The sequence below is a fragment of the Apus apus genome, chromosome 2, assembly GCF_020740795.1.
Source record: "Apus apus isolate bApuApu2 chromosome 2, bApuApu2.pri.cur, whole genome shotgun sequence".
Taxonomy (NCBI): domain Eukaryota; kingdom Metazoa; phylum Chordata; class Aves; order Apodiformes; family Apodidae; genus Apus; species Apus apus.
Genome location: NC_067283.1, coordinates 47,233,798 through 47,247,451, shown reverse-complemented (window position 1 = coordinate 47,247,451; position 13,654 = coordinate 47,233,798). Strand labels below are relative to the sequence as shown.

At 44.8% G+C, this 13,654-nt stretch overlaps 1 protein-coding gene across 1 annotated transcript; it reads right to left on the bottom strand.

Annotated features, from left to right (window-relative positions):
• Nucleotides 1-781: 781 nt before the first annotated feature.
• CX3CR1 (C-X3-C motif chemokine receptor 1) lies at nucleotides 782-12,595 on the bottom strand. The gene is made up of 3 exons (XM_051609969.1): nucleotides 12,312-12,595; nucleotides 11,044-11,115; nucleotides 782-2,400 (listed from the first exon to the last, which is right to left on the bottom strand). Exon 3 carries the CDS (start codon nucleotides 2,384-2,386, stop codon nucleotides 1,322-1,324), a length of 1,065 nt encoding a protein of 354 aa, XP_051465929.1. The 5' UTR covers nucleotides 2,387-2,400; nucleotides 11,044-11,115; nucleotides 12,312-12,595; the 3' UTR covers nucleotides 782-1,321.
• Between the last annotated feature and the right edge of the window lie 1,059 nt (nucleotides 12,596-13,654).

Sequence of the window (13,654 nt, the reverse complement as noted above, 5' to 3'; positions counted from 1 at the left end):
TTCCTTGTAAGGTGATCTTGGCTTCATAGATGGTGACAGCCCTTTTTCCATTCATCTAACTCCTCTAAGTCTACAATGCCAACATCTTCTTTGCTCTTACAGCAGGTGGTGGCAGGAGCTTTCCAGGGAGGCCCTTGGGGAAGGACTCTCATTAACTGACATTTTCCACCCCAAATTTATTGTCATTGCAGGAGTAAAAAGGATATTTTTAGGCTGTGGAGTACACTTGGTAAATGGGTCCTCTAGGACACATTAAATCTGGGTACACCTGCAGGGGAAATCAGCTGTGGTGAGGGAGGCCACAAAGGTTGAGGAAGGTTGTGGTAAGCAGCATGGGCAAGTGGTTATTTTTTCCCAAAAAGCTGTTGTCTATGATGGTACAACTGCATTTGGTGTTTATAAAGTGTGAGCAAGCAGAGCCCAGGTGTGAAACATGTACTTGCCACACTCTGCAAGCAATTCACAGCTCGATCGTGCCATATTTGCACCAAGTGCTGTGATACCCAAGCCCATTACCTCCAGTTCCCTTTGCCCCAGAGTGTGCTGGAGCCCATCACTCAGCAGAATGCCTGGGGTTGTGCTGAGTGAAGGCATCCTCCAAACTCTGGCCTTTGGCTCAGGCCACAGCCCATGGAAATGAGGAGATATACCTACCAGATTGAATGAGCTCCAGGTCCGGTCCCAAATCCTTAAGGATGGTTCTTGCTCTGATTATTGCATGCTATAAACATTGAGGGTGTTGTTGGCATTAAATGCATATTCAAAAATAACTTTTTTTTTTTTTAACAGTAGCTTTTTATTAGGTACGAAAGCACAAGTAATAATCATTTGCATATGGACATATAGCATCAAAACTATAACCCTTTACTATAAAAAAATACAGTAACTTTGCTAACAATCACCTGTTCATTAATTCAGTCATTCATTAAGGAGATCTTTCCCTTAAAAATTACTTTAGGTCTATGTATATTTGTATCACATGTGCATAGACCAACACATGCTCAAGTTTCGATGACGAAACTGTTAAAACAGCTTCCCTATCCTTAAATTCTTCTCCATCTCCTGTTCTAGGCACAGAACACTGCCTTTTTTCTACTTTCTCTCGTCCTCTCTCTTGATTCAATTCCATTTTTAGCCTTGACATATTGTACTGCTTTTGTTTTTAAAATCTATACTGTTTCAGGGTATTTAATGCTTAACAAGAGGCATGTCAGTAATTCAGTGCACCTTTAAGTCTTTTCATATGAGTCATGGCAATTTCTCAGTGGTGACTAGCCCTGCAGAAGACACATTTACATGCATTTCTTCTTCACAGAGCCTTCTAGACAAAGACAGAGCCATCCTGGTCGCTGGTGTTCAGGGTTATGTTGCTGTTCACGATGCTTTCTGCATAGCTAGCTGAATGGGTGACCTGGTAGCGACTGCAGGGGCCACAGAAACACAGGAATGGACAGTACTTTAAGCAGACACGATAAAGGTATTTCCTGAATTTTTCCCCAGCAAAGGCATAAATAAGAGGGTTGAGACAACAGTGACTGAATGCAATGGTTTCGGTCAGGTGCATTGCGTAGTCCAGTGACTTAATTTGGTTGCAACTTGTGAGTAAACCATAGTGCTTTAATGTCTCCAGAAAAATCAGTACATTGTAGGGGGACCAAAACAGAAAAAACACGACCACCACAACCAAGATCAGTTTTATGGCTCGTGATTTTTTCTGATTTTTGCAGGACAGCAGGGTTTTGATGATCCCACAGTAGCAATAGCATATGATACAGACTGGGATGACAAAGCCGATGGCGTTCAGCTCCATATTGCAGAACACTGGCCAGACGTTCTCCAGCCTCTGGGGGAAGACAGAAATGCAGTCGCTTTCTACCAGCTGGGAGAATACAAAATGTGGCACTGAAACTAAAACAGCTATTGTCCATACTCCACAGGTTATAAGACAGCCATGTTTTGCTGTTCGGGATTTCATAGAATATGTTGCCCGGACAATGGCCAAGTATCTGTCGATACTGATAACAGTGATAAAGAACATGCCCCCAAAGAAACCAATGTAATACAGGGAGGAAACAGCTGTGCATGGAACAGTCCCGAGGGTCCATCCACGCACCGTGTTGGAAGCCCAGAAGGGGAGGGAGATCACAAAGAGTAGGTCCGAGATAGCCAAGTTCAGGAGATAGATGTCAGTGATACTTTTTTTACTGCCTTCTTTCACAATGGCAAAAACCACCATTATGTTCCCTGTGAGGCCAAGAGCAAAGACTGCAATATAAAATATTGGCAAAAAAATTTTCCCAAATTCTTGGATGTCGGTCTTATTGCAGGAAAAAGCATGTTCGTCGTAAATGTACTCAGCTGTTGTTTCTGTGAATGCTTCTGTCATGCTGGATTCTCTGGCTACAGGCAACAGGATAAAAAAGGAAAAGAGAAGAATGTTAGCAAGAGACATCCAATATCTGCAAAGGTAAAATACTGAGAGACCTCACCAACATGTACACTTTGGGATTTTGTCAGTGTTTGGATCCATAAGAGTTGTATTCCTGTGGAGGGGGTGCTAGTTACTAACAAAAGCCCAGACTTTGCTGTACTTTACTGAAAATTAGCTCCTAAGAAAAGAAAAAAGAGAATTTCAAAGGCTGTCGTATAAGCCCCTGCTTATAGGAAGAGCAGCAGCAGCAAACCAATATGTGACTAGCTGAGCTGTGCAGGTGGTGCATCACAGTGTGAGAGATGCAGGCGCTCTCCTAGTCTGTTGGGCAGTGCCCGGCAGGAAATGATACTTCACATGTGGTTGTTGATCAGCATTCAATGCCTCTCAACACCACCAAGAGCCCAGTCTCACCCCACATATATGGTAAGACTCCCAGTTTGGCCAAGTCTGATCAGGTCCTTGCTGAGGTGGGAGGAGCAGTTTGCACTGGGAATCCCTTGGGAGCAAGCCTACCTTTGATGAGGTTTTAAAAAGAATCAACCTCTAATCAAAATAAGAAAAACTATATTGACACTTTTCCTCAAGCATCAAAACATCTCTTGGCTGTGCCTGCCTTGGGTGCAGGGGAGTCAAGTTGGAGCCAGGGTTTGTCAGCTTGGAGGCTGCACCCAAAGGGAGTATGGGGTGCAGGTACGTGACCCCTGGGCTTGCTGGTCTGGGCATCCAGTAACTCAGGGCACCCATCAGTTCCTCTGCACTCCCTTGGGATTTGGTGTTCAAGTCTCTGCAAAGACTTCCGTTTGCAGGAACCAAAAATCCTACAGGGGTGCAGATATTACTGCCTTGGCTCTTCTCCCTGGTTCGAGTAAAGAACTTTTAAGTATCTGTTACTTGCTTTTACTGTAGGAGATGAAGGAAATAGAGTGTGATATGCTGTGCAGAAGCCCACAGATGTGACAACACAGCAAAACAAGCCTGCCAAAGCTAAGACTGAAAGGAAAGGTCAGTGACACTTAAACTGCAACTACCCTTTGGTCACAGTGTTACAACCTTCTTAGAGGAAACCCCATTGACTGTGAAGAGGGGACTCAGTTCTGTGGCCATAAGCTAATAGTAGATGTCTTCATCTCCTCCGTTAGTGGGTGATGTAGTCAATGCAGCCAGTGAAGAGCAGGGCATCTGATCCAATTCAGGTCTGGCCAAATCTGCTTTAAGACAAATTGATTTCCAGACTGAGCTGACAGGTTTTGATGAAACTCCATGATGAATGTTGATGATGCTCTGTGAAGAGCATAGGCACATTACTCAGTGGTAGATGGTGATGGTGCGTAACTACTCCCACTCCTGACACTTAGAGCAAAGTGGTTGGAATCCCAGCCTAAATGTCCCCATTTCACTGACAGCAATAAGTTTTATAGCCACTGTTTAATATAAGCCTTGCAAGACTAAACATGAAATAAAGATGTCCTGAGGTGTGGGACAGTCCTTGCCCAAGAAGTTTCAAATGACATAGTGGTAACTACAACAAAGTCCCCCAGGAGTGGCTGCTGTGACTGTATTGACATTCTCCTAATGCCTTACTGCCAGAATGCCATTTGGGGTGTGAGTTATGACATTCTGGCCTCTTATTTTGTAGTCATTTCTCGAAGAGGTGTTTTTGTGCTAGTTGGAATCACAAATTCCCAATTTTAAACTCATTTCTTATTCTGAAAGTTCAAAGCTTAGTTGTCTCCAAAACATTTAAATGAGAAGTGCCCACAGTCATTAGAAAACAGTCTTTGTGGTTTTGCACAGGAAAAGTAGGGGAGAGGATGGGCTGGCTCAGTGCTGGTAGCTGTGGGGCATGGGCACGGCCCAGGGAAGGCTGTTTGCAGCAGGCAGGCACGCCCAAGGCCTGAGTGGCTCCTGCGGTGCCTTTCCACTTGAACTGGGAGCTGAGCCCACCTGCAGTCTGTCCTTGCTTGCAGCCCAGTTTAATTCTGCAGCTTCTGGAGATGTGGTGTCTGACACCAGCAGAATTAAAGGGCACAAACAGGAAATGCCTGTGTCCTGGGGCAGAAGCTGACGGTAATTGCAGACAAGATTTAATTTTCTACTGATGAAATAACTAGTCAGTTGCCTGCAGAGATGTGTGACAGTTCCTCATCTCTTCAAGTGTCTCTCCACTCATTAGTTTATCTACTGTGTAGAGGGATACAGAAATGAGCAGAAGACATTGTACATGATCCCAATAGCCCATAATTTTCTGCTTTTTCATCCTGACACCCCACTCTGAGAGAGTATGTATGCAGCAGGTGCTTTTGAAATGAAGTGTTGGGGTACACCAGATATTTTGTGCTGAGTATGAGTCACTACTTCAGCACAACTGGCTCCCTGCCACTGAGCTTTTACTGCACCCACCTGCACGGCACCAGTCTCTGCCTTACCCTGTGGCTAATGTGCTCCACACTTGTAACTTGGCTGGCCCTGCTCTAGGAAGGGGCTTGGATGAGAGACCTCCTGAAGTCCCATCCTAACATTGTGGATCCATGACACAGCCAGATGGAGGCCATGATGTCCCTGCAAAGTGCCCAGGTTTTTCTCTGTTGTGTGAGCTCCTGTTTCATACATGTCTCTCCAGGTGTGACAGGTAAGAGTCCTCTCAGACACAGAAGAACAAACAAATGAATACCTCCTTTATCCCATTAGAATCTTGGCTGACTGTGCAGGCATCCAGAGAGGGCTGCTCTGTGGTGCTTACTAGACAGTGTGAAATCACTGGGGAATTCCCTGGGGAGCATCAGTGCATATTGGCTTACTCTCTGAGGGCTTCTGGCTGTGCTGGCCTCTCCCGTGCTCGCTCCCTTAATTCTTGTTGACAAAGTCAGCTTGTTCCTCTGGAGAGTTCTCATAGGTGTCCATACAAGGTGCTGTGTTCTGTTGGGTGCAGGGAGGATTTCACACATGGAGGGAAATGCATCTCCTGCCACGGGTTAGCCCTCAGGTCTGGCAGACTTCTTCATGGGCTGCTCCCACTGGCACCACCTGGAGAGACACCTAGGTGTGGGAATGGCCACCTTCTTCACATGAGAACATTTATGCAGAGGTGCAGGATGATCTCCTGACCTTACTGAAGTAAAGAGGAACATGGGCTGGTGATTCTTCCTGAAGTACCTTTTCAGTCAGGTAATCTCCTCTAGTCACCAATGGAGATAATTTCTTTATACAGTAGCAATTTATTTCCTTTACCCCTGGATAGGTAGTCACAAAGTCTGTGGTACCTACCTCAGCGGGAAGGGTGAGATGCTACATGTCCAGAGGCACCTGAGAAGTGGGCTTACCCAAATGACATTGGAATCCAAAACTGCTGGTGCAGTCTGTCTCCTGGATTTTGCCCCTCATCCTGCATCTGCAATGCTGCCAGTTCTTTTTGAATATTCAGCTCTTCTAATAGAACTTTGCTCAGTTTAAGCTGATAATACTCAACAAGTGGGCTACAAACTCCAAAGGGCCCCCAAAGAGAGCCCATGCCAGATAGACATAATGTGATGAAATTTTATTGCACCCTAAAGTGAGGAAACTTAGCTCTGCTCACCCTTCATCCTTCCCTGCCAGCTATTCTCTGCCATCCCCACAAAGCCCACCACAGTCACGCTACAGTCTTCTCACTGTCAGCTTCAACCCGGTTTTCTCTCTTGTTCTTAGGATAAATGTTCACCTAAAGGACAAAGTTAAGGGACTGCAGAGCTGTGAGTTTCCTCCACTAGATGTTTTCCCTTGCTGAGTAACGAAAATAGTAGATTCACTTCTGCTTCTCATGGAACTGCTCAACCACTTTGCTCTCTTTCCAGATTTCCCCAAGTGTTTTATATCCTACTCCCCACAAACACTTCTGCTTTTAATCACATTTATAGCTATCTAAAAGACAATAGTCTGCAGGACCAAAACTCTGTTTCTCAACCCAGCTATCCCAACCAACCATGTGCTCTATATGTAATACATAGGGAAGTGAAATTATTAAAGATACGCCAACTCCTCTAAGCAACAGAAGTTGCACATCAACCTTCAAAGAGCACTGGCATCAGACTGAGCAACACAGGAACCAAATCCTGTTTATGAATCTGATTTTTCCAGTTTTCACCCTTAGTGCTTCAGCCCAGTGCCATGTCACAAGCTTTCCTGCCAAGAAGAGGGGTCTGCAAGTGCTTTGCCTCTCTGTGATGCCTCTGCCGTCACCAAATGAAAATAAGTTAAAAAACATAACCAAATCCAAACCTCTGCCAGAGAGTCACACTTCACTTTTGAACAATATGCTGATAGAATGATTTAAGTCTCAGAAAGATTTTCACACCTTGGTCACCATTTCTGGTTGAGGCTGACTCTATGTGCTTTTCCCATGAAAGCAAAGCATGTTTTCAGCCCAAGCTGATCAGGCCGGAGCTGAACATTAATGATTCAGCTGGCCCAGGGAAACTGGCTTTGTGGGAAGCCCTGTGAAACCCTACTGGCACGTTACGCCTTTCTCACTCTTCCATCTGAGCTGCCACCACCCTACCCAAATATAAACACCAGCGCCTTTGTGTGTTGGTGACTACACCCATCTGCTTCTCACCAGCTAGTGATTCTTGGCAAGACTGTAGGGATATCCTTGGGTATCTCTACTTGAAATGTCATAGCGGCTGGTGGCACTTCTAACACACATACAAAAAGAGATTTAAGGGAATTAAACAGAACTAGGTGGAAACTAACAGGAGAAATGCGAGTCTTAATAGCGCTCTGGGTGAAACTCTTAACCAGCCTGGCGCCAAGCAGTTACCACCAGACTGCTGTGGGCACCTCTAACCACAGTTTGGATGATATTCAAAACAAAACTTAGACTTATGGGCAATACACTAACCAGTTTCTAGTCCTACACCCAGCTGGTTCCTGTAATTCACTTAGTTTATCTAGCAAAGCAGGGCAGTTCCATGGACAGTCTCTGGAGTTGCTTGAGATCGTGTTAGATAGTTGAGATCAAATGCAGGCCCAGCAGATGCAATTACTTTAAATCTAAAATATGAGTCTTTTCTTCAGTGCTGAAGTTGGAGACGTTCTCCTCGTTCCATCTCTATGGGTACTGGAAGCAGCTGACGCAATGCTAGTCTTTGAAAGTGGGAAGCAAGGGGAAACAGCTAGTATAATTTAACCCTTAACTTGGGCAAAATAAAATTGAAACAGTAAAGGGGTAAAGTGCAGCTAAGGCCAGTCTGCCTGCCTTTGCAAAAAAGGAACTTTAGTTTGGACATCTGATGAGATTACAAGGCTGATAAAGGGTACTGCACAGGAGAGTTGGAGCTTTGACTTGCACTGCCTGCTTTTTTCATTGACACATCTCAGCCCAAAGCAACACAAGCCCAACAAAACCTTACGATGAGGTCTGGGCTGGTTAGCTGTCAGCTCTCAAAAGCCAGCCATATGTGGAGGAAGCTTCCTGAACTAGGAATATTGTTTGTAAAAGGTCTTCAGGAACTATTAGAGCTGAAGACTCTTCAGTATTTTCATCATTGGTCTGAAAACAGATTGAGGATCAGGGCTGGCAGGGGGAAGTGATAGAAGAGTGAGAGGACTGGGCAGTGATTCAGACAGATCTGAGTAATCTGAAGCTTCTTGGATAATTCAAGTTGGCTTTAATGTAGCCAAAGTGACACACTTGAGAGTTAAACAACACAGAACATATCTCAAGAGTGGGGGGCACATCTGCTAGGAACCGCAACTGCTGACATGGGAAGACCCTGAAACTGAGCTCTCAGACAGATGTTGCAGCAAGAAAAGCTGATGCAACCCTTTGGGTTTTTAAAGAGGTGCTAAATGAGAAGGGACAAAAGAGGGAAGACTTTACCGTTGCAGAGTTTGATACTGGAGCTGTAGGCGCACTTTGGTAACACTAGATTTCCCTTTTGCTCATATTAATGATCTTGGTAATCCAGTGGGACTAGCCATACCAGAAACCAATGCATGGAAATTCAAACCAGAAACATGCAAGCTAGAAATCAGATATACATTTTTAATGGTGAAAGGCTAAGGACTGGAACAGACTGTAAGTAAGAAAAGGCGATTTTAGCATATCTGAGGGTCTCCACGACAAGAGAAGATACCAGTATGGGAAACAAGTTTAGGCCAGACATTGGAGAAGTTCAGCAGACCCTCGTCTTAACAACCATGACTCTGTTTTGGTAATAAATGACTGGAATAGCCAAATTTCCCAGGTACTTCACCGGCACCAGCTATCCCAAATCCCAGAATGGGACCCCCTGGAAGGGAGTGGGATCCTGTGAAGAGCAGCTGCTGGGGTTGGGTTAGAGGGGAGGCTGTATTATGGCTGTGGAAAGAAGGCAGCACAGTTTGGGGATGGGGAAACAGCCAGTGTGTGCTGCCTCTGTTAAACTCTGTGTGTTTTCTCTACTTGTAACCAGTTCTTTCATCATTCCTCCACTGCTTCTGAGTGGATGTGGTGTAATCCTAGATGCATCCTTGCTCCTACAATCCTTCCCTGGTGACTTTAAGGTGAGGAAATTCCTTTCCTTGATGGTTTTTCTTTCTGCTGTGATTTATTCTCAGATCAGCTGGGCCACTTCTGCAGCCAGTTCTGCAAGCTTAATAATTGCTTATTGGTTGAATTCATGGAGGCTTCCCCCAAGACTTTGAGGATAAGCTTTTTACAAGCAAGTAGTGATCTGAGCTGCTTCATTACTGGATTTTCCAACTCAAGGTGGAGTACAAGGCGCAGAATCGTGATGCTGAGACTTTCTGAAAATTAGAGCATTTAAGGTATCCTAAATAAGGAACCTAGAAATGGAAGCCAATCAAAACACTGCTTCTAAGATAAATATAAATTCAATATTAGAAAGGCCTGTAGTCCCTTTACAAAGGCTTTTAGGTCAAGGAGACCAAAAAATACCCCTTTCTTGAACTGGTTCTACAGTTTTTACACCACCATCACAAACTTAATTAGAAGCAGACACCACTAGCTGGAGATGAGCAGCATGTAAATCTTCAAACTTAAACCAATAATCCTGGGTAAAAAAAGATATTTGAAAAGATCAGGCTCAGATTATGGAAGGCAGCAGGGGACAGTATAGTCCAAAAACCCCAGGCTCTCTCCCACCTTCACTTAAGGCTTTATAGCATTGGAAAGTGCTATTTCAAATATACTCCATGCTAACCACGAGATAGCTTCAAGGCAGCACCTGACCAGGGCACAAGTTTCAGCTTTATCCGTTGCATCAAAATCAGATTGTACTCTGATTTAAAAAAACCAAGACCAACAGAAAAGCATGGACTTACTGCTGTCTCTTCTGGCAGTGAGGGTGTCACCGCCTCTGCTTCAGAGGAGGGGTGTTATTTTGAACAAGATCTCACTCTTGCTCCATCAGTTCATGGTCCATTTGACGGGGGCCAGTGGCCTCACTTGGGCTGGTTGTGCTCCCATCACAGCAAAGCGGACACAGGGGAGTGAACCCCAATGCTTTGGGTGAATCCTGTGCCCCGCCACATTCCTCCACTTGCCGGTTTTGTCACCCCCCGAAGAAGACTTGCTGTGAGCCGTCTGGGAGGGACAGCAGCAGCACCGTGGCTGCGTGTGGTTTGCTGGGGCCAGAGCAAACCCTGCCAAACCCCTCGCAGCTCAGCCCTGCGGTTGCTGGTGTATTTAAAACAAAAGCTGTAAAGTGAATCTTTTAATGGTTTCAGCTCCATCCCTTGACTCCAGAGAGGACAAAGACCCTCTGAGGCTGATAGGGTGGCCATGCAGGAGACTTGGTGGTTGCATGCCAGGGGTCCCACCTGCTCCTTAGTGGAACAGAGTATAGGCTCATGATTCAGTGTCATCTCTAGAGGCTCTTGAGCAAGTGAAGATGCAGGTAGTCACATCAAGGCATTTTCCTGGGGTGCCATCACTGATGCAGATAATTCTTCTGAATGAGAGCTAAGCACTAGGGGGGCCTCTGAAAATCGTACAAGTCATCAGTCTGAACCTCTAGTAGTCAAAAGTCCCTGTAGAAATCTGGCCCTAAGGAGGTCAGAACCTTGAATATCTTTGAGAAATGACTTATGCATGTAGGAAATGTGAGCTGACAGTATGTATCAGACTCCTGCATCCCCCTCGGATCTTTAAAATTGAGGTTCAAAACAATGTTTAATCCGTGCCTCTTGCAGTCTTGATCCTATAGCCAGATCCAAGGGTCCTCTGCAGAGCCTCTGCAACCTGAGATTGTTTCCAGGTAGTGCCCTGCCAGCCAGGGGATGGGAAGTTACATAAATGGTGTGAAAATTATGTTGAAGAGCAGTATTAATTTTTGTCCTTGCAGAGACTGGGGAGCACTTAAACTCAGCTGCCAGGGAGGGTGTCAAAGCTGGGGAGGGACAAGTCACCATCCCAAGAGCTGCCCACAGAGCACTGGGTCTTTGGGGCTATCTTCTGACTGCATGGTGATTGTCAGGATCAGGTTTTGCCTGGAAAATTTGTTTCACGGGTATTTCCTATAGCGTGTTATTTCCCCTGCTTGCCTTTTTCTGCTTGCACAGTTGCTCATGACACTCTTGTATCTTTTTTTACATGTACAGCTGAGCATTTTGCCTGTGTTTTCTCTTACCTGCTCTTCCTCAGTATTTGTTTCTCCCAGGCCTTCCCTTCTTAAGCAGCATTCAAATTTCTTTTGTATTTTCTGTTGAAGGGACAGTGAAAAGAGATTACTGCTTGTAGCTGTGTGCACTGTGCTTGTTTATGATTACCATTTGCTTTGTCTTCTCGACACCTTAATCTCAGTGCTTATTTCCTTCCTGCCCTCTCTTTTTGTTATCAAAAACTCACATTGCCTTGGCATCCTTGAGAAACCTGAGATGGTTCTCTAGAAATAGGACATCTGTTAAATAATCTTCTATCATCATTTTAGAGGGCAGAGCATGTTATGCTTTGACTGTGTCCTGATGAGGTTTAAGTACTGGAGTTGCCAGCACCTTCCTGGTAAGATCACATTTACTATGTGATTTACTCTCCGTTTACTCTGTGTTCTCCTTTATCAAACTTTAGCCTTTTCCTTTCTCTTTTGGACTTTTTCTGCACTGCCCAAACCCTTGTAATTAATTGCAGTTGCTGTCTGTTATCCTGTTGTACCAGTTCACTGCCTCTAACAGACTCTGCCCCAACAGACCAGATCTTGGGAGCCACTGTTTTTGGATCTATGTTTATATCACACAATTACTTAACAGCTGTCACCACTGTCACCCAAAACAGCAAACATTTTTGTGCAACATCCTTCCTATAGAAAGCTGAGTCATAGGTAAATTAAGTAACATGGTTGTACAGAAAGTTGCATTTTCAAGTTTTTTTTAAATTTCTGTCATTCTCTTGCCCATCCTTTGGCATCACTATTTATAATTTCTCCAAGATTTTCTATATTGAGCTGTCTTTCAGTGTCAGTGGTGTTGGTTCACTGACCAAAACTAGAAGCTGGTGAGTTGTGAAATCTCTGCAGACATCTAACAAAAAACACCTACTGAAGCAGAAGGGCTGTATCTTCTTGGTCTGTCATTCTGGGCTAATGCTGCACACTAGTCATCTATCAATCAGCATTTTGCTTTAGCCTTGAGGACTTCTAGCCAGGGTATTTCTCTTACCACAAGATGCCACAAATAGCTAGTCATTGAGTAAAATTCCTCTACACTGGTCCACTATGATTAATAAAAGCGTTACCCTTTCTGCTTTCACAATTTGTAAATGTTACTCACATCATCTTTACCCAAATTAAATATTGTTTAGATTTCAAGCACTAAGCAGTCAAGAGTTTCCTTATGTTCATGAGACACCACTTCTTGTCATTCTGCTCTGTCAAATTATAGGTGAAATATAATAATCTCTTACCTTAATTCATAGCTGCCTTGAAAATCAATGTTTTCTTCCAGCCGAGCCTGTTTGGGTTTAAATGTCTATTTCCTCTTCTGTAGTGCTCATGCCTACCCTGTGAAAGATATGAACTTCAGCAGGGCAGCTTCCTGGGCTGAGCTTCAGGGCTGAGCTGCAAAACTATTAATGTGCTCTGCTCCAGTCCTGCTAGCACCTTGTGAAGCTGTGAAGCAGGTTGCAGCCACTCGGAGGGGCAGAAGTGCTTGCAGAGGACAGGACTTGCACAGGATACAGAAGTGCCTGAGGAGCTTCTTACTCCCTATATAAAAGCTCTCACCCCTCTGGTTCCCCTTATCCTATGCAGAATCAGTTTTTTTTTACTCCTAGCCAGTGGTTCAGTGTAGAGAATTACAAGCCTGGTATGATAGCAGGGGCCTTGAGCAGTGGGGGCACAGGGTGTAGCACAGTAGAGTACAGGCACAGGATGGTAAAAGATGGGGCACAGGCTGGCCCTGGGGACCCCCACAGCTATACACAACCTATTGGTGGTCAGTTAGAAAGATGCAGATCTGGAGCTGGCAAAACTGGATTTAGTGGTAACAGACGGATTAAAAGAATAGTATCTAACATACATAAGTGACACCACACATAGTAAAATGGGTGTAACATGAAGGTGCAGTCCAGTGAAGAAGAAATCATGTTAGAAAACATATAAAAATGACCCCAAGCAGATGCTAGAGGGAGGTAGAAAAAAAAAACAACACATCAGCATGAACACCACATTTGTCCCAGGGAAGGTCTGGAGATGCCAACAGCTTGCTCTAAGACCCTACCATCACCACCACCTGGTGAAACCACCACTCTTAGGAGCCAGAGGAGCAGGGAAACAGTGAATATACTACCAGGAAAAGGGCTAGAAAGTATGTGTCTGCAAAACCCATTTAACTGCATCAGTGTTCTTCCTTTTTCTGCAGCCAGCAGATCTAGACTGATAACTACTGGAGCCTCGAGACTGCCATTACACTAAAAATAAACTCTTGGCTTTACCTATACATATGTGGTGCCTCCTCCTTCCCCATATACAAGATTTTAAGTGCAACATCTCCCTGAAGCCCAGGGCATCCTGTGGACCAGAGAAGTCTGAGGGTTTAAAGCATTGGCATGTTCATTATTCAAGGAGACTTTGAGTTGTTATGGATGCACAACTGGGATGCTGTGTGACACATTTCCAGGCACCTCTGGGGCACAACACACAAACCAGCTCATCTGGGGTGAAACCAGGGAGAAGGCTGTGCTGTGGGGTATGTTTCTATGGGTATCTGAGACACCATGTCCAGCTGGAGGCTGCACCAGGACCATGG

Excerpts from the sequence above, each read along its gene's own strand:
- CX3CR1 (XM_051609969.1), bottom strand. The coding sequence starts at position 2,386 with ATGACAGAAGCATTCACAGAAACAACAGCTGAGTACATTTACGACGAA.